General features: G+C 45.2%; 1 protein-coding gene across 1 annotated transcript in view; it reads left to right on the plus strand.

Annotated features, from left to right (window-relative positions):
- Positions 1–289: 289 nt before the first annotated feature.
- The window catches only part of WDR18 (WD repeat domain 18), a 30630-nt gene continuing 11982 nt past the window's right edge, over positions 290–18937 (plus strand). The window contains exons 1-7 of the mRNA XM_044658592.1: positions 290–499; positions 7598–7708; positions 14953–15086; positions 15207–15348; positions 16730–16873; positions 17471–17535; positions 17660–17784. Coding sequence (XP_044514527.1) covers positions 290–499; positions 7598–7708; positions 14953–15086; positions 15207–15348; positions 16730–16873; positions 17471–17535; positions 17660–17784 — 931 coding nt within the window. The remainder of the gene's footprint in view (positions 500–7597; positions 7709–14952; positions 15087–15206; positions 15349–16729; positions 16874–17470; positions 17536–17659; positions 17785–18937) is intronic.

An 18937-nucleotide genomic window follows, 5' to 3' on the forward strand; every position in this document is an offset into this window, starting at 1 on the left:
AATTAAAGCAGGAAGGGATCTTGGGAGCTACGTAGTCCAAACGCCTCATTCTACAGATGGGGAAACTAAGTCCCAGGGAGGTGAGTGGACGCCAGAGCCTTCCTCCCACGTGCACACACGCACAGAGTAGGGTGGGCCAGGCGCGAGGGAGTCGGAGTCGCCAGGTCCTCCGGCCCTGCAGAGGGCGCAGCGTCCTGACTCCCCAGCTGAACAGAGAGGCGGAGCTAGTTTTCGGCAAATCGCCGCGCCGCGCGGGCAGGAGGGCGGAGCTAGTGGCCTGGAGGCAAAGATGGCGGCGCCCGTGGAAGTGGCGGTGTGTACGGACTCGGCGGGCCAGCTGTGGAACTGCGCCGTGTGGGAACTGCACTCCGGGACCAGCCTCCACACGTACCGAGGCGGACAGACAGGGCCCCGTAGCCTCGCACTGCTCAACGGCGAGCACCTACTGGCAGGACAGCTCGGCAAGAACTACATCTGCGCCTGGGAGCTGCAGCGGAAGGTTGGCGCAGGCGCGCGGGGCGGGAAGGCGCGAGAGCGGCGGCGGGGAGGGGAAAGGAGAAGCCTGCGTTGGGCTGCGAAAGTTCGGTTTTGGCGGCCGCGCTCGTGCAACTGTTTGGAAACGGTGGAGTGGGAGAGGGGATGGGGGAAGAGAGGCGAAAGCTCCGCTGATGGGCTCCTCCGAGGGTGTGTGTGGGGGGGAAGAGCGCGTGGACATTCGGCGGGGGTGGGGAGAGGGAAAGAGGAGAGGCGGGGCTGAGTCGATTCGATGCTCCTATTGGTTGCGTTCATACTCTCCACCCCCGTGCGTGCCTCGTTCCCTCCAGACGTGCTCCTCCCCCTAATGTTCCACTATCCTTTTCCTCCTCTTTTTCTCCATCTATAGGTCTCACCTCTTCTCTTTCTCAGCCCAACCACCCCCTCCTCTTCCCAAAACTCCCTCCTTTCTCTTCCTCTGGAAGGAGATATGAAAGACTTGATGGCTAGCTTTGGCTCTGCCCCTTCTCACCAGCCCGGAGACCTTGGATGAATCATTTCCCCACCTCTGGGCCTCAGTTTCTAAACTCCTCTACGGAGGGCGTGCACCAGATGATCTCTGAGGCCCCTTCTGGGAGTCTAGTCTATCAATATTCATTTATTTAAGCCCCTACTATGCTAACGACTGCGCCCAATAAATTTACCTTAAGCTAGAGGGTCCCTCCTCCCCTACACTGTATATACAAAATATTGGGGTTAGGGATAAAGAATTTTGGCTGTAATTAGTGTCGACGTGGAATCTAAAGACCCCACACTTGTGGCCTAGTGAGATCTGAAGAACCCCAAGTTTTAGGAATTGCTTGTAGGCTGGAGACCCCCAAAGCTTGTAATCTGTTCCCGTGAGAATCCACCCTGAAGGGAATCTCAGACTAGCATGTTGCAGACTGAATAATGGACCCTCGGGTAAAAGCTAAATGATTCTTTTTCCTTAGAAGCTTCTCCCATTGTTCCAACACCCCCCTTTCAGGGATTGAACTCAGGACCTTCAACTTACAAGACTGACATGCTGCCTACTGCACTAAAGAGTCACTTAGCTTTTACCCTAGGGTCCATTATTCAGTCCGCAACTGCTAGTCTGAGATTCCCTTCAGGGTGGATTCTCACAGGAACAGGGAACAGATTACAAGCTTTGGGGGGTCTCCAACCTACAAGCTATTCCTAAAACTTGGTTCATAGATCTCACTGGGCCACAAGTTTGGGGTCTCTAGATTCCACGTGGACATTAGTAACAGTATTTATTAAGCACTTACTATGCTGAAGGCACTGGAGATACAAAAGACAAAGTGGGAAAAGTTTTTGTCCTTAAAGAACTTAAATTCTGCTGGAGGAGACAGCTCACACACACACAAAATACTGGGACTAGGTACAGAGAAACTGATTAATAAGTAACTTAACACGTATTAAGCTCTTCTGATGTCCCAGACACCTAGCTAAGTGTTAAGTTTACAAAGAAAAGCAAAAAAACAAAACAAAACAAAAAAACAACTGAGGAGCTCATGTAGGAACAACCATTTATTAACTACATGCCAGGCACTGTAGTATGCATTTTGCAAATATCTCAGTTTATCCTCACAACCTGGTGAGGTAGGTGCTGTTTTTATTCCTGTTTTACAGTTGAACTAAATAGAGGTAATAGATAAGTGACTTGCCCAGTCACCCAGTGCCTGAGGCTAGATTTAAATTCAAATTAAATTAAAATCTTCCTGACTGCAGGCCCAGCACTCTTATTTACTACTACACCTAACTGGGAGATAGGATGGGCTTGGGTCTGAATGTAAATGAGATGATAAATAGAAGGCAGGTACTAGAATTTTTGGTATGGGGAGCTCCTGGACTAGGAAACTCCTACCAATGCAGATCATCATCTTCCCTGAAATTTTTATCTTTCAACAACTATCTTTCTGTCTTAGAATCAATACTATGTATTGGTTCCAAGGCTGAAGAACAGTAAGGGCAATGGAAGGTTAAGTGACTTGTCCAGAGTCACATAGCTAGGAAGTGTATGAGGCCATATTACCTTGTCTATTCTTGTTAGAAGCAGGACTTAAATCCTAATCTTCCTGGCTCCAAGTTCATCTATCAGAGTCAAGTAAGTCAACATTTATTAAGCTCCTTCCATGTGCTAGGATTGAAAGATAAGCAAAAACACTATCCCTCTTTTCAAGGAGATCACAATGCTACAAGGAGACAACATGAAAACATCTATGTACAAATAAGATATAGACAAGAGATAGAGGGAAGGCTCTGACATAAAGCTCGACTCCATCTTCTGCACAATATACCCAAAGTGAAATGTTGTGGATGAGATACCAGTAACTGAGGAAATTTTTGATGTTAACCTGCAGACAGGGATGTGTGTGCATGTGCCAATAAAAACATACAAAGGGAAGGTAAACAGTCTGGGAAAGATCTGGAGGAGGAATCTTCCATGATTAGCTGAGCTTTGAAGGCATCTGGAGATCCTCCCTCCCCCTTACTGGAGACTGGAGCATGCCCTGTCTCTTTCTACATCCAGAGGCAAAAACAGCTCATCACACTTCCTACTCCCACCATAGCTGGGCATTCTTCTTGGACAATATCTCTTCTCTCTTCTATGGGCATCATTGTAGTTTAGTATTCAGTTTGAGATCCCATGCTAATTGGCCCATGCTAGGCAAATGAAGACCAAAATAAAACCCTGAAATGAACTGTCCCCACATTCTGCTGGCATATAATGTCTTTTCATTTTGTAATAAAACCTGTTCATCTCACTGCTTCTGGTTTCTCCCAGTCTTCTTCCCTCAAAATAATCTTTCTTTTGCACAAGTCTGACCTTCACAGATACCCACACTATAAGATAACATACATATACCATAGCATGGCTGTAAGCTGCTCTTTTAGCCTTATTTTATACTGTTTACCTTGATGCTTTTCATATATAAAGCCATCCATTGCATCTGAATTATAGCCCTTCTTCCTCTTAGCTCCCCTTCTTAACATTTCTCTCTAAATTTCTCTTAGGGCATTTTTTAAAAAAATCACTTCCTTGCCCCTATCACGAACCATTTTCTTTTATCTTTGTCTTTGTATCCTAGTGTCATTCCCTCCAGCCCCCACCCCAACCGAATATAAACACCTTGGGGATAGAGTATATTATATTTGAAGTAAAAATATGAATACTGTATGTACTCTGTATTTTAATCACAAGTGTGCCAGAATTGTTAATTGTTGTTAATTAACATTATTCTAAATTCAGGTATTGTTCTTTTTGGGAGAAAAATGCCCAGATTAGCAGAATCACCTCAAGTCTTTGGACATCTCTCTCACTGGGCAATCTGAGGAATCATTTATCGCAATCTTGAACAAAGAAAAAGTCACATGTTAAATACAGTTTGGGATTAACCTTCTACTCCATTTAATAAAACAATAGTCACTTAATTGGCTCTTAAAACCACTCCTTTCCTCCTTTGCTGCCTCTGACTAGGGTTCTCAATCTTTTTTGGCCTACTGCTCCCTTTCCAGAAAAAATATTACTTAGCTCCCCCTGTCACATACTATCACTGTCCCCTTACAGTTATTCACGGCCCCCCACCCCCCATCCACTGCAGCACCCACCAGGGGGTGGTGGCGCCCACTTTGGGAATCACTGGTTCAGTGTGTTTCTCCCTGTGTTCAATCCCCTTATCCCTTGGGAATGGGAACAGAGGTTTTGCTTAAATGATCATTACCTTCATCTTTTCTGGGGTTAGGGAAGACTCAGATCTTTTCTTTTTTTCTCTCTTTTTTTTTTTTTTTTTTTTTATGATATAAATTTTCTTGTATTTTTATTTATTTGATTTATTATTTCCCAATTATATTTTAATTTGTCTTGGGCAATTCTTGGGAGTATCATAGGTCGAATGTAACCCATGAGTCTCTTTGTTTTAGTGCATCTTCTTGACAGTCAGTTATGGGCACCTGATCAGTATTCACAGGCAGGGCTTAAGAGTTGGTGTGTCCAGTGTATGGGGCAGCCTGGTTTTCTGGGCTGAGTGGAGTCATGTTTAAATTAAAGACTGAAGAGTAATTGAGGCAAAGTGCTCCAACATAGGGTGATAGAGGGAAAAGCGATGGCTACAAAGCTGTAACAAGAAGGACTTTTTTTCTCTTTTTAAATTTTTCTTTTGAATATTTTCCCCTAGTTACATATTTCATGTTCTTTCCCTCTCCCCCAAAACCCCCTTAGCCAACGCACAATTCCACTGGGTTTTACATGTATCCTTGATCAAGACCTAATTCCATATTATTGATAGTTGGACTAGAGTTATCGTTTAGTGTCTACATCCCCAATAATATTCCCCTACAGCCCATGTGTTTAAGCAGTTGTTTTTCTTCTGTGTTTCTCCTCCCACAGTTCTTCCTCTGAGTGTGGCTAGTTTTCTTTCTCATAAGTCTCTCAGCCTTGCTCTGGATCCATACATTGCTGCTAGTAGAGAAGTCCGTTATGTTCAATTGTACCACAAGACTCAGATCTTAATTAGGCAAAAGGTATTTCCTAATCACAGTTTGGGCCTTAGCTTTTGTTTTTATCCTTATAAACAGTCCGGAAAGGACTTGAGACTAGAGAAATGACAGTTTTTTAATGTTTCCCATTTGTATTCCTAATACCTTGTATATAGAAGGTATTAAATAAGTGTTTGAATTCCTTTCCCATTATCTAAGGCTCTTAAATGTCTTTGCATGATAACAGATTTAAAGAGTGCCTTCAGTTTTCAGGAGACTAGGCCTTTGAGGTATTAATGTTGCTAAGGTGAATATCACTTAGGAGAATCACAAAAAAAATTTTTTTGGTTTCCCAATGCATATAAAAGTTATATTTTATTGTATAGTCCAGTGGTTCCCAAACTTTTTTGGCCTGCTGATCCCTTTCCAGAAAAAATATTACCCTGGAAATTAATTTTTTTTTTAAATTTTAATAGCAATTAATAGGAAAGATAAATGCACCTGTGGCCATCACTGCCTCCCTGGATCGCTGCAGCACTCACCAGGGGGCAGTAGTGCCCACTTTGGGAATCTGGTATAGTCTCTTAAGCATGGAGGAGGTAAAAAAAGCAATGCATATACCTTAATTTAAAAATACTGGGGAGCAGCTGGGTAGCTCAGTGGAGTGAGAGTCAGGCCTAGAGACGGGAGGTCCCAGGTTCAAACCCGCCCTCAGCCACTTCCCAGCTGTGTGACCCTGGGCAAGTCACTTGACCCCCATTGCCCACCCTTACCACTCTTCCACCTATGAGACAATGCACCGAAGTACAAGGGTTTAAAAAAAAAATGTTAAAAAAAAAATACGGGGGGGGGGGGGGAGCGTAGCTGGGTGGTTCAGTGGATTGAGAGCCAGTCCCAAAGACGGGAGGTCCTGGATTCAAATGTGACCTCAGACACTTCCTAGTTGTGTGACCCTGGGCAAGTCACTTGACCCCCATTGCCTAGCCCATACCACTCTTCTGCCTTAGAACCAATACACGGTATTGATTCTAAGACAGAAGGTGGGGGTTTAAAAAAAAACCAAAAACCTTTTGTTCCTAAAAAAAAAAATACTATCTTCTGAGCCTTTGGTGAGTTGTAATCTTTTTGCCTTGCCTTGATGTTGTTGGATACTGACCAAACGGGGTGTGGTGGTTGCTGAAGATCGGGGTGGCTGTGGCAATTTCTTAAAATAAGATAGGAGTCAAATTTGCTACACTGATTGACTCTTTCACTTGAACACTTAGAGGCCACTGTAGGGTTAGTAACTGGCTTGATTTCAACATTATTGTTTCTCCAGAAATAAAGAGGCCTGAAGAGAGGAAGAGAGATATCTGTTGGTGAAGCATTCAGAACATGCACATTTATCTATTAAGTTCACTATCTTATATGGGCACAGTTCCTGGCACCCCAGAACAATCACAAATTAGTAATAGCAAATATTGTTGGTCATAGATCACAATCACCATAACACACAATAATAATGAAAACATTTGAAATAATTTGAGAAGTATCAAAATATGACAGAGACATGATGTGAGCACATGCTGTTGGGAAAATGGCTCTGATAGATTTGCTTGATGCAAGATTGCCACAAATCTTCAACTTGTTTTTTAAAAAAGCAGCACTTGCAAAGCACAATAAAATGAGGTTTGCCCTTACAGTTTCTTAGTCATCTCCAAACCAGGCTGTTTGCCTCTGGGCTCTGAGATGCAGCTTTCACCCCATCTTGCCCAGAGCTAGGCTGTACCTCCCTGCTATCACCCCCTTTTCTAGCTCTCCCTTCTGTATTGTCTCCCTCCCATTTGAATGCAAGGCCCTCAGCCATTCTGTTTGTGTCCTCAGGGCAGCTCCTTGCACTGGGGGGGGGGGGGGGAGTTTTTAATGAATGCTTTTTTACATTCATTAATTCATGTGCTGCTGCTCCTGTTTTATCTATGTAGAACCTGAGACTCAGATTTAAGTGACTTGCTCAAAGCTGCCAACTAGTGGTTGTTGGAGACCAGATGTGCCCCAGGTCTCTGCTGACTCCCAGGTGTAACCATTTGTGAATCTATCTGCCTCTCTATGTGGCAAGAAATACAGACTCAGTAGACATCATCTGAGAAGTGATTGTCTGACAACAGCAATCCAACCTATCCCCCAATTGTCTTTTCTTTACTGAATGGGAATTGTGGCCTTTGGGATGGGAGTGCTGTGGAGGATCCTTCATCTTCCTCAAATTAAGGTGTCCCTGTCCACATTCCTTTTTTTTTTTTTTTTAAACCCTTAACTTCTGTGTATTGGCTCCTTGGTGGAAGAGTGGTAAGGGTGGGCAATGGGGGCAAATGACTTGCCCAGGGTCACACAGCTGGGAAGTGCTCTAGGCCTGACTCTCAATCCACTAAGCTACCCAGCTGCCCTCCTGTCCACATTCTTGACAAGCCTGGCCTGGCCCAGTGATGGTCCTCTCACCTTCTATCCTCCATTCCAGTAAAGGGGTTCTGCTGGTCAGATTGTAGTCTTGTTATTCAGAGAAAGACAAAGGAGAATGAATCTCTCCAGCAATGCCATGCCCATTCCATCTATGTTGTATTCCCCATAGGATCAGCTTCAACAGAAGATTGTGTGCCCGGGGCTGGTGACATGTCTGACTGCGGCTCCGAATGGCCTCTATGTCCTGGCAGGCATCGCAGAGAGCATATACCTATGGGAGGTAAGGAGATTGAAGGGTGGACAGCATTGGCTGGATCAATACTGTTTCCTATGACAGAATTATCTGGCCTTTTCTGTTGGCACTTATACTTTTGAGTCCCCATCTTCTTGGGCCATAATCAAGAATCCCACTCCTACCTTTTCTAGTATTGTCCAAAAATCTGACTATGTTACTCTTTTCTTTTGGGGAAGGGGTGAGGTGGGGTGTATTTATGTATTATGCCTTTGGTGAGCCAGGCCCCATGCTCAATGCTTCTTACAAATATTATCTCATTTGATCTTCACCACAATTCTGGGAGGTAAGTGCTATTATTATTGTCTTTATTGAGGACAGTTGAGGAAACTGAGATAGACAGAAGCTCCACTCTGCTTCACTTCATCTAAGTCAGCCCAGACTTCTCTTGTCATTTCTTACTACACAGGAATATTCTGTTCCCCTCATGTACCACACCTGACTTTGCCATCCTCTGACCAATGGGCATCTCCTTTGTTTAAGGGAAGTATGTTTCACAGCACATGTTACATAACCAGAGAGATCTGCGATTCTCCTCTCCTTCCTCTACCCTCTTCCCCCAATTACAACATTTTGGGGCATGGTTTTTTATTTTATTTATTTATTTATTTATTTAAATTTTAAGCCCTTAACTTCTGTGTATTGACTTATAGGTGAAAGATTGGTAAGGGTAGGCAATGGGGGTCAAGTGACTTGCCCAGGGTCACACAGCTGGGAAGTGTCTGAGGCCGGATTTGAACCTAGGACCTCCTGTCTCTAGGCCTGGCTCTCAATCCACTGAGCTACCCAGCTGCCCCTGGGGCATGGTTTTTGAATCCTCTTTTCCCCAGTTATACTTTTTAATGATTATCCAGAGGGTATTTGTTAGGTGCTTGCTCATCCCCCTGATCAAATGTAAGGTTTCCTGCCTTCTGACTATAGATAAGGCAAAGGCCATTCTCCTAGTGGAAAAAAACTGAGAGAATAGGATTGGGATGGGGTTGCCAAAGGACATGAGGCAGAAGCATAATGTATATTTTTCTGTTGTCTTGTGAGGTTCACGGTGACCCAGATGAAGTAGGTCATGGAATAAGTTTTTGTGATGCCATTTTACAGAGGAAGAAAATGAGGTTTTTAGAGAATGGACCTCTGATGACAAGGGTTGAGTTGAGAGGAAGCAAGAGAGCTCAATTCAACCACCTCCAAATGCAGTACACTTACCTCTGTAGTATCTCAGCAGAACACCATACAGACTAGTTGGATCCAGCATCATTTTCCTGCCATGGTTACAGGGATTTTGGTAGGATCAAAAGTGGCCCTATCTCCAGACACTGCATCGATGACCTCTTGTCACAGATGCTGTATATAAAGGGCATTCCTGCTTTTGACAGGGATTGTATTAGAGGACTACTAAGGGTTCTTCTCCTTCTCTTATTCAGTGATTGCTTTCATCCTGGAAACTCAAAGCATTTGTAATTTTTGTAACCCTTTGGGGAAAGGGAAGTTGTCTGTAGCTTAGCAGAGAATGGAATAGAACTAGAGAGTTGTGTAATAAGAATTACATCATTAATTGCCTAGAGTTATAGAATCTTTGAGTTGAGAAGGAACCTCAGAGACTGTCAATACCTGCCACCCCCACACATTCCACTCTCCTAGAAACCTTTTCCACACTCTTATTAACCTACAGTCACTGAGTCAATCAGCACCCAGGACACAGAACACATTGCTGTGGTTGGTTGCCTTTCATCCCATTAGCCAATAGTGTGCCACAATAAGGTAACTCTTCAATTCAGAATTAGACTTTTTTTAAGCTGTGATAAGTGAATTGACAACTGTAAATGACTACTTCCACCCTAGACCTGCCCAGAAGGTCAGCCCACAGGCAGTAGGAAAGGGGATTGTCAGCAAAGTCAACAGGCATGAACTGAGATGGACCAGAAGTACTTGTAGCTTCCAAGGCTCTGCCTAGAGGCCTACCCCAAGAATGTCCCAGGATGATCAGAATCCCATGGGGTGCAGGGGACCTTGAAACCCCTGGGGAGCAGCACGAGTACAGCCCAGGCTACCTAGAGGTTCTCAGATGCCATAGAGGGTTCCTGAAGAACCTGCACTCTGAACCCTAAAGAACCAAAGGGGCCTAGCCTCCGGAATGGAATTCAGCTCAGGAGTCCAAGTGACCCAGGGCAAGACCAAGCAAGACAAACTGCCTCACTCAGGGCATAGCAAGCCCTTATCACCTTCTTTTAGTTTTTTAAAAGCAAAGGGTACCAGATGGACATTCAGGTTTCATATCCAACTTTTTGCATTGGAAATATTTGTTTTGGGGGGTTTTAAGTTCAAATTTTAAAAATAAAATTAATTTTTAAAAAAGTAGGCACCATGGCATAATGCATAAGACAATGGGCATGAGATGGGGATATTCTAGGTTCAAGTCCTGTCTTAGACACTAGCTATGTGAGTCTAGCAAGTCACTTAACCACACTGGGCCTCCAGTTTCCTCCTCTATAAAATGACGGAGTTGGACTAGATGATATCCAAGATCCCTTGGAGCTCTAGATTTAGGTTGAATGGCCTCCAGAAGGAGGAACTCCCTCGAGGATCATCCTGATTGTTAGGATTTTTTTTCCTTAAGCCAACATCTGCACTTTTTTGCAGCTTCTGCCTATTGTTCATAGTTCTCTGGACAAGCAGAAGTCATATTCATCTTCCACAGGACAGCCCCAAGCCAGCTGTCCTGCTGTCTTTTCTTCCTTGATCTCTTCAGAGACTCCCTTGTGATGACTGGGGCCCTTCACTGGCCTGGGCCTGTCCCCTGGAAGTGCCAGCCAATATCGCCCAGAACTGGACACTGAGCTCCAGTTGCAACAGTAGTCATTTCTTGCGTCCCTACTCAGGCTGTGATAAGTGCTGAGGATACAGAGAAAAGCAAGAGTCACTGCCCTTGAGCACACAGCCTTTTCCCGGAAGGCAGCATGCAGACAAGCAGGGAACAGTGGGACCAACAGCACCATCATTCTACACAGTGCATCTCCCCACAAAGCAGCCTTGGTCTCTGTTGTCTTTCTTGGATGCCATTATCACATGCTTCACTCTGAGCTTGTGGTCCTCTGACACCCCCAGATCTTTTTCAGAGTAGCTGCTCTAGCCATATTGCTCAGCCTATACTTGTTGAGTTGATTTGCTTCTTTACACCCCTCTCCCTCGGGGCTGCAACAGATTTCAGTGACCTCCCATAGGGCAAAGCCACTGACCTGACTGGATGCTGAGTCATTGGCTAAGTTCTTGGTATGTAGCATGGGGTGGCTGGGATGGGGTCTTGTTCCTTGGGACATTATGAATGGGGAGCCTATCTTAGAAATTGTTTGGCCACACCACCTTGACAGAAATCCTGCTTCCTTTTGGCTCAATATAAAATGAACCTCAGGGACCAGCATCTTCTATTGTGCATGTGTCATCTCACAACATCAGGCAATCACCTAGCATTTATTAAGCACCAACTGTGTGCCAGGAACAGGGCAGTAAAGCAGGTTGTGGCCCCTCTGAGCTCCTCCCCCTGCTCTTGGTAAGCCACAGCCCCATTGTTATCTGATCGCACATCTCTGCCAGCTCCTCTTGGCCCTCGATTTTTGGGGAGGCATCGTGACTTGCCGGGGCTGTCTCCTCATCCATTCATGGTCTGCCAGTTCAAGGCCCACAGCCATGGGCTGGCCGGCCATCAGCAGACTCTAGTGTGCTCCGTGCTTCCTTTGCTCCTTCATGGCTAACTTTTTCAGAACGTTGCTTGGTTCCAAATCTCATTTAGGAGGGTCTGTACACCCCGTGGGAATAGCAGTTATTCACACTCTCCTTGGAGCACATTCAGGATGCCAGGCACGTCCCAACACCAGCATGAGCCCTGGTTAAGCTCCAGACAGCCCTGAGCTCCACACCTGCAGCGCTGTCAGAGGCCAAACCTTCTCCCCATGATTACCTAGTCTATAGAACAGGGTCTGGCCTGCATCTAGCTTGGCTCCCTGGCATTCCTTTTTTTTTTTTTTAATGAAGGAGAGGTGAGATTTATTTAGTTAGTTTTTGTTTTGAATATTTCCCCCTAGTTACATATTTCATGTTCTTTCTCTCTCCCCCAACCCCCCAACCCCTCAGCATTCCTAGTAAGAGTAATGATAACTCATGTTTATAAGGAATCTCACAACTATCCTGTGAGGGACTATCATTATCCTCATTTTACAGATGAGGAAACCGAGGCAGAGAACAGTCAAGAGACTTGCCCACGGCCACACAGCTGGTGTCTGAGGCCAGATTCAAGCTTGGGTTTTCCTGACTCCAAGGCTTGATCCACTTTGTTGCCCTCCCTGGCTTCAGGGGAGCCTGGGGCCTTGTTGGCCGGAGGCACTTAAAATATTTGCCAAATTAAGTGAATTTTAAATCCAGTAATTATGATCTGGTTCCATATGTGGATTTGGATAAATGCTTGAGTTCTTCCTGAGATGCTTTTTTCTTACTGCCTGAGCCTGCTGTTGAAACGGGTGGCTTGGTTCTGATTCTCAGTGCAGCCCTTGTTGAAGAATTCTGGTCCACTTAAAGTTTCGAGGGCAGTGCTTGAGCAGGCCCAGCTGGAGGGTCAAGATAGAAAGGGGATACTGTTCAGGGGAGCCCCTTATAGTGCTGCCCCTCTCCCCGACCCTCCTTAGGGAATGGGATTTTAAAGGGAACCTCAAGTAGGAGATGCCCCATGGGGTAGCAGTCCCTGCCCTGATAATGTGCCATCTGACTGACTGAGGGCATGTCATTTCTACCTTTCCTTGTTTCCTCGCCTTTGAAATGAGAGGATTAGGCAGGCTGGGAGGTCTTTTCCAGCTCCAAGCTAAGGACACCTCTAATTCAGAGTGCCTGGGCCCCCCCAGCCCTGGCTGAATCCTGTTTTCTCGGTGTTGGTGTAGGTGTTGTCTGTGACCGCTAGAGGGCAGGCTCTGCCCGTAGAATCTGAGCTGTGGGCCTCATTTTAGCAAACACTGTGCTGGGGACTCACAGACAAAGAACGATTCCGTCCCTACCCTCCAGGACTCTCTTCTCTGAAGTGGTCACAAGGAAATGCAGGTGTGTGTATGGCATAAATTCAAGGTAATTTGAGGTACCTTTGCGTAGGCCAGCACTTGAGGTGGGCTTTTCAGAGAACTAGGTATTCTAAGGGGATGGAGAGAGCATTCCAGGCACGGGAAGCAGCCTGTGCATACACGTGGAATCCAGAGGGGATGTTCTGTAAGGGCAGCAGCAAGTAGGCCATCCTGGCTGGAGCTTGTGTACATCAACCTTTGCCGAGCCACTTTGTTGTTGTTGCTACTGCTGGTGGGTTGTGTATGGGTTTTTGTTTTGGGGTTGGTTTGGGTTTTTTTTGTCTTTTTTTCCCTTTTGGCTAAAGAAAGAAACAAATTGATGAGAGTGCAGTTCCCAAAAGTCACAGTGTAAGCACATCACCAGGGACTTGGGATCCATGTGATATGATCAGATGGCCAGCCTTGCTGGAGGGATGGGGCTGGAAGACGGTTCTGGGGCCACTTAGTCCCACTGGCACCTGAGCAGGAGGCCCCTCTATAGCTCATCCTATAAGAAGCCATCCAGCCTTCACTGTGGAGAGGAATTGTCTCCCAAGCCAGCCCAACCAACTACCTTTGGCTGGATCTCACTGTTAGGGAGTTCTGTTTTTTGCTTGTTTGTTTGTTTTTTCAATTTATTATTTATTTTTAGCCTTCGTTTCTGCTTTAAATTCCCCTCCCTTCCATTGCAATGGCAAATAATCTTTTCTGGAGGTGGACAGCATTTTTCATCCTGAGGCCTTTAGAATTGTCTTAGATTATTGCATTGATCAGAGTAGCTTAAGTCTTTTGGTTAGTCATCATATAGTATTGCTATTATGATACATGATGTTCTCCTGGTTCTGCTCACTTGCATCAGTTCATGTAAGTCTTTCCAGGGTTTTCATGAAATCCTCCTGCTCGTCATTTCTTATAGCCATAATAGTATTCCATCACACTCATCCACCACAGCTTGTTCAATCATTCCCCAACTGATTGGGAGTTGTTTTTTGACAAGACTAAATTCCCATCTTCCTAGAGTATCTTCCCTTCCACAGCGCTATCAGAGCACCTGACTGTCCTTTAGATCCTTTAGAAAAGATTGTTTTCCTTCCAGTCTGTACCATTTTATTGTGAGCTAGGGATGTAAGAAAGTAGACTCTCCCAGTCTGGGCTCTCCAGAAGCTTGCTGGTAAATTTGGAGTGAGACAGTGAAATTGGGAGCTGGGAGAGTCTTGGGGATGATTTTGTGCCAAGGTGCTGACTTCAAGGGCAGTAGATGGCAGAGAGGAGAGAGACCAGACAGGACGTGTACTTGGGCTCGCTCTAATAACTCCCATGTCTGTAGCAGTTTTAGGCTTTTACCATCTTTCTCTTGATATGAGGAAACTGAAACCCAGAGCCATGATGCGACTTTCTTAAGGTCAAAGAACCCACATCCTCCTATGCCCAGCCTGGGTTTGTCCTTTCCCCCTACATGGCCAGCTCAGTTCTATTCCAGTCAGTGAGCATCAGCTAAATACCAGGCACTGGGCTCAGCACTAAAAATACCAAGAGAGGCAGAAAACCAGTTTCTGCCCTCAAGAAGCTGGCATTCTACTGGGGAACTCCACATTGTCTGTGGTCCATTGAGGCTAATCATGTGCCTTCTTCACAAGAACCCCAGGAGAAAGAGTGCTAGAATAATCATCCCCACTTACGGAGAGGGAAACAGCATTAATAAAGCGACTTATCACCAGCCACAGAAGTAGGAACATTGGGGGTGGTGATCCAGCTCTCCTGGCTCTGTCTTCTCTGCCCTGACTATCCAGTGACTATGCTGTCTGGCACATTACACTCCTGTCTATTGTGTGGTTTAAAAATTTGTACCCTGGGGACTTCGTTTCCCAGCATTCTTTACTCTTCCTGGTACTTTTTCCAGGGTTCCCTTGTCTTGTGTCCCGGTGTTACATACTGGCATGGGTTTGGTTTATAAATTTGCTGAAACCCTTGATGAGGGGACCTTTTGGGGCTTTGGCTTCAGCTTAAGCATGGTAGGTTGCTGGGCCTCTTGCTCTTTGCTCACTTGGCTGAAGGAACCCTTTCTCATTTTGTTGTTATTAAATCCTATAGATTTAAATATATGGAGTATTCATTCAATTTTAGTCTTACACTATTGACCCAGAATTTCTTTCTTCTCAGGTATCTACAGGGAACCTTCTGGCCATCTTGAACCGACACTACCAAGACCTTTCCTGTCTGGCCTTTACTGATGATAGCAGCCATTTCCTCTCAGGTGGCAAAGACTGCCTGGCCTTGGTGTGGAGCCTCCATAGGTAATGAGGCCCTGGCCCTCTATCTCTATTGTCTTGGGCATCCATGGGACCTTCCTTAGCCATGTGGGAGTTTATTCCTCAGGTTTTACTGCCTCTCTCTTTTTCTCTTCATCCCCCCAGTGTGTTGCAAGTAGAACAGTCCAAAGTTCCTGATCCCCGACATGTGTGGTCTCAACATACACTTCCCATCACAGACCTGCACTGTGGTTTTGGGGGGCCTTTGGCCCGAGCCGCTACTGCCTCCTTGGACCAGACAGTGAAGGTGAGAAAGACCTGGCCTGCTTCTGCTTTCTAGATCCTTGTTCTTTCAGAACCCTGACTGACCTGTCAGTGACCATAATGTGGTCAGGCTGAAGTCTCTGAAGAGTTTAATGTCTTCTTGGGCCCAGGCCCAACACATGTCTTTTGCAGTCAATTCAGGTTTGGGCTTTTGTGTTTTAAGTGATGGAGTCTTGCCAATACCAGCCAGCTTTTATTTTTCCTGTCTCTTAAGAGCTCTGAGGTGTTCAGATAGTTTCTAATCCCCCTTGTAGGTTTATAGCTTCTCCTTGTTTAGAGAGAAGTTGTATGATTAACACAGCTGGACTTCTGCCTGCTTGGTAATTCCCATTCATCTAACAGACATGATCTGGCCCCCTTTCCAGAACAATTTCCAGGAGATTTGAGGGGCATGTACCCACCATTAGTTTGTACAAGGTGATAGGGAAAAACTTGAAAGTCACTAGGGGTAAAATGTTTGCTTCCCTGGCTGAAATGAGCTTTCTGTTTTCTGATAAATCCACTGGGAGAATCTAGACAGCCTGGGCAGAGCTTAGCAAATTACTTAAAGGTGTTAGAGGAAAGGGGGAATCAGACCATTTCAGAGGAATGGGCCTTGGGTGACTCGGCCTAATATACATTTAGGCAGATGCAAGGGGGCATGATTCCCTAATTCCCTACCCACTCCACTTTCACTGGTTGGTTGTTATTAATCTTCTCTGCTCCCTCTCAACCTAGATCTCTTGCATCATCAGCAATGTTTTGTTTTGTTTTATGTAGGGTGGATATTCTTAGTGTCATGGATTCAGAAATAGGAAGCATCTGAATGATTCTCTTGTCCAAACCTGTCATTTTGCCAATTTACAGATGAATAAACTGAGGCCCAGAAATTTAACCAGGCTCTCATAATCCAAATAATGTATTATTTAGGAAAGAAATACTGCTTGAGCTATGAAAATCCCTAGAGCAACAGACATATTGGCATTTCAGTCCTCCTTCCCCCATCCCCCTCCTCAGAGCTTCACAGGAGGCTTTGCTTGCCTGTCATTTGTAGCCATGGAATGGGAAGTGAAAGCCTGCAAAGCTGAAGAGAGGAACTAGAACTAGAAAATTGTCTCTGCTCTCAGTGTCTGGTGGGTGCCTTTGTTGCTTGAGTAAGAACGGGGTTTGATTTCCTGATTTTGCCACTTTACCACCTGGGTGACATTGGACAAGTCCCTCCCCACCCATAAATTGAGGAGGTGATTGGATGATGTCCAAGGCTCCTTCTGCTTCTAGGTGTTAGGACCCCAGATGCCTTAGATTCTGCTTCAGACCAGGTACGCTCCTCCATAGTCTGGTCCTCCTTGTGTTCTTGGTGTAACCTGATTGTTCTCCTCCCCTAGCTGTGGGAGATCTCTTCTGGGGAGCTGCTTCTCTCTGTTCTTTTCGATATGGCCATCATGTCTGTGACGATGGATTTGGCTGAGTACCACCTCTTCTGTGGGGGCACTGATGGCTCTGTGTTCCAGGTTGACCTTTTCTCTTGGGTGAGTATTGGGGGAAAGCTGGGGGTTGGTCACTGAAAGAGAAGCCAGCAGTCCTTCATTCCTTCCTGATCTTTGGACTGTGTGGGCTTAAGATTTACCTGAGGTTATGGGCTGATTTCCCCAGGGATTTTTTTTCTGACTACATTTACATCCCCCTACTTGGCATGCAGCCAAGTCAAGAACATGAAGTCTTTCACTGACCCACTTTCCCTCCTGACCAGGGCCCAAGTAGCTGCAATTTGGAACTTCCCAAGTGCCCATTTTTCCTGGTATATTAGGCAGGGCGAAGCATGCTGGGCTTAGAGTCAAGAAGACCTGAGTTCAAAATCTGACCCTGACTTTTAGCTGTGTGGGCATCAGGAAGTCATATAATATCTCTAGCTTCATTTTACATATATGTTCAATGGGGATAATAACGATACCTTCAGCACCTGTGTCCTAGGGCTGTCGTGAGGCTCAGAAGGACTGACCGTGGATGGAGTACGCTTTGCAAGCTCTAAGGAGCTCTCTAAATGCCCATTATCTGCGCATCTACTGTGATCTTGGCCCCTCCTTTACCTCATCCTATTCTCTTTCCTTCTTGCTTGACCCTTGTAGCCTGGGCAGAGAGAGAAGACTTTCCGCACTGAACAGGAGAATGGCAAGCTATTCAAAGGACACCGGTGAGGGGGCCGACACAGGGGAAGTGGGCTTCTCTGTGCTCATGAATAAAGTCATGTTGCCTAGACTGTCATTCATTCTGTTTCCTCAGAATTCAGATACTCTTCTCTGTCCCTCTGTCCCTAGGAACCAGGTGACTTGTCTCTCGGTGTCAGCAGATGGCAGCCTGTTACTGTCAGGCTCCCATGATGAAACGGTGAGGTTGTGGGATATCCAGAGCAAGCAGTGCCTTCGGACTGTGAGCCACAAAGGTAGGAAGGGGTCCTTAAACCAAAGGCCTGAGAATGCTGTAGTGCCCATGGGCATTGACACACTGCCCATCTTTTAGGGACATGGACAGGAGAGGAAGAAGGCAGCTTGAGCTCGTTCTTCACCTAAGGTGTTGAGATGGGGAGCCAGGTTCTTTGTGACCTAAGAAGCTGAGCTGCTCAGTATTCTCAAATGTTTCTGTCTCTGCTTATGAAACTGGTAGAGTCTTGAGCCCCTGGCCAAGAAAAGAGGACCAGACATTAAAGTTTTTAAGAACATTTTTTGTTTGTCATCAGTTATCCCAAGAAACCCTCCCCACCAGGACAACTGATTGATGCATTGGAAAGGTCCCAAAACATGGGCAACGTGTAACCTCTGTGGCCTCCCACCTTGGGGATGTCTTCTCATTTCTCTTCATTCAAGTCTTGCTTGATCTTTGTAATTTTGTGACTTGATTTTGTGTGTGGTATTGTTGCTGTGTTTATTGTTATCTTGACTCTGTTGAGTTCATATTAATCTTTCCCTTCTCTGTATTCATAACATACATTATTTCTTACAGAACAGTCATATCATACTTTATTTAGACATTCCTCAATCTATGAGCAACATTTTGTTCTCACAAAAAGTGCTTCTATTAATATTTGGGTGTATATGGGGACTTTCTTATCTGTGGCTTCCTTGGGGGTATAAGCCCAGTAATGGACTCTGTGGTTCAAAGAGTTTTGGAAATTTTAGTCCTTTTATTTGCATAATTCTGTATTACTTTCCAAGATGGTTGTACCATTTCATTACTCCACCAACAATATATTAGTGTGCCTATCCTTCTGCAACTCCTCCAACATTAATTGTTGCCATAGGACTAGACTTTTTTTAATTGTTGCCTAGACACCTCAACATCCTTTTGTTATTATATATTTTTTCTGTTTTATGATTCCTAATGCTACCCAGAGGTAGTGTATCTTTTCATCCTTCCTTCCCTCCAAGAAAACAAAAGCTCAACCCCAAACCACTTCATGGCCATTTTTAAAAAATTTATATTTTTCTTTGAGAATTTTCTTGTGCCATTTGAAAGAAGCAGACATTTGACTTCAAAGAACAGGTGAAAAAATGCACCTTTCTCCCTTGGAGAAAGGAGTGGAAGACTGGGTGTCTTGA

Source organism: Gracilinanus agilis, chromosome 1 (assembly GCF_016433145.1).
Source record: "Gracilinanus agilis isolate LMUSP501 chromosome 1, AgileGrace, whole genome shotgun sequence".
Taxonomy (NCBI): domain Eukaryota; kingdom Metazoa; phylum Chordata; class Mammalia; order Didelphimorphia; family Didelphidae; genus Gracilinanus; species Gracilinanus agilis.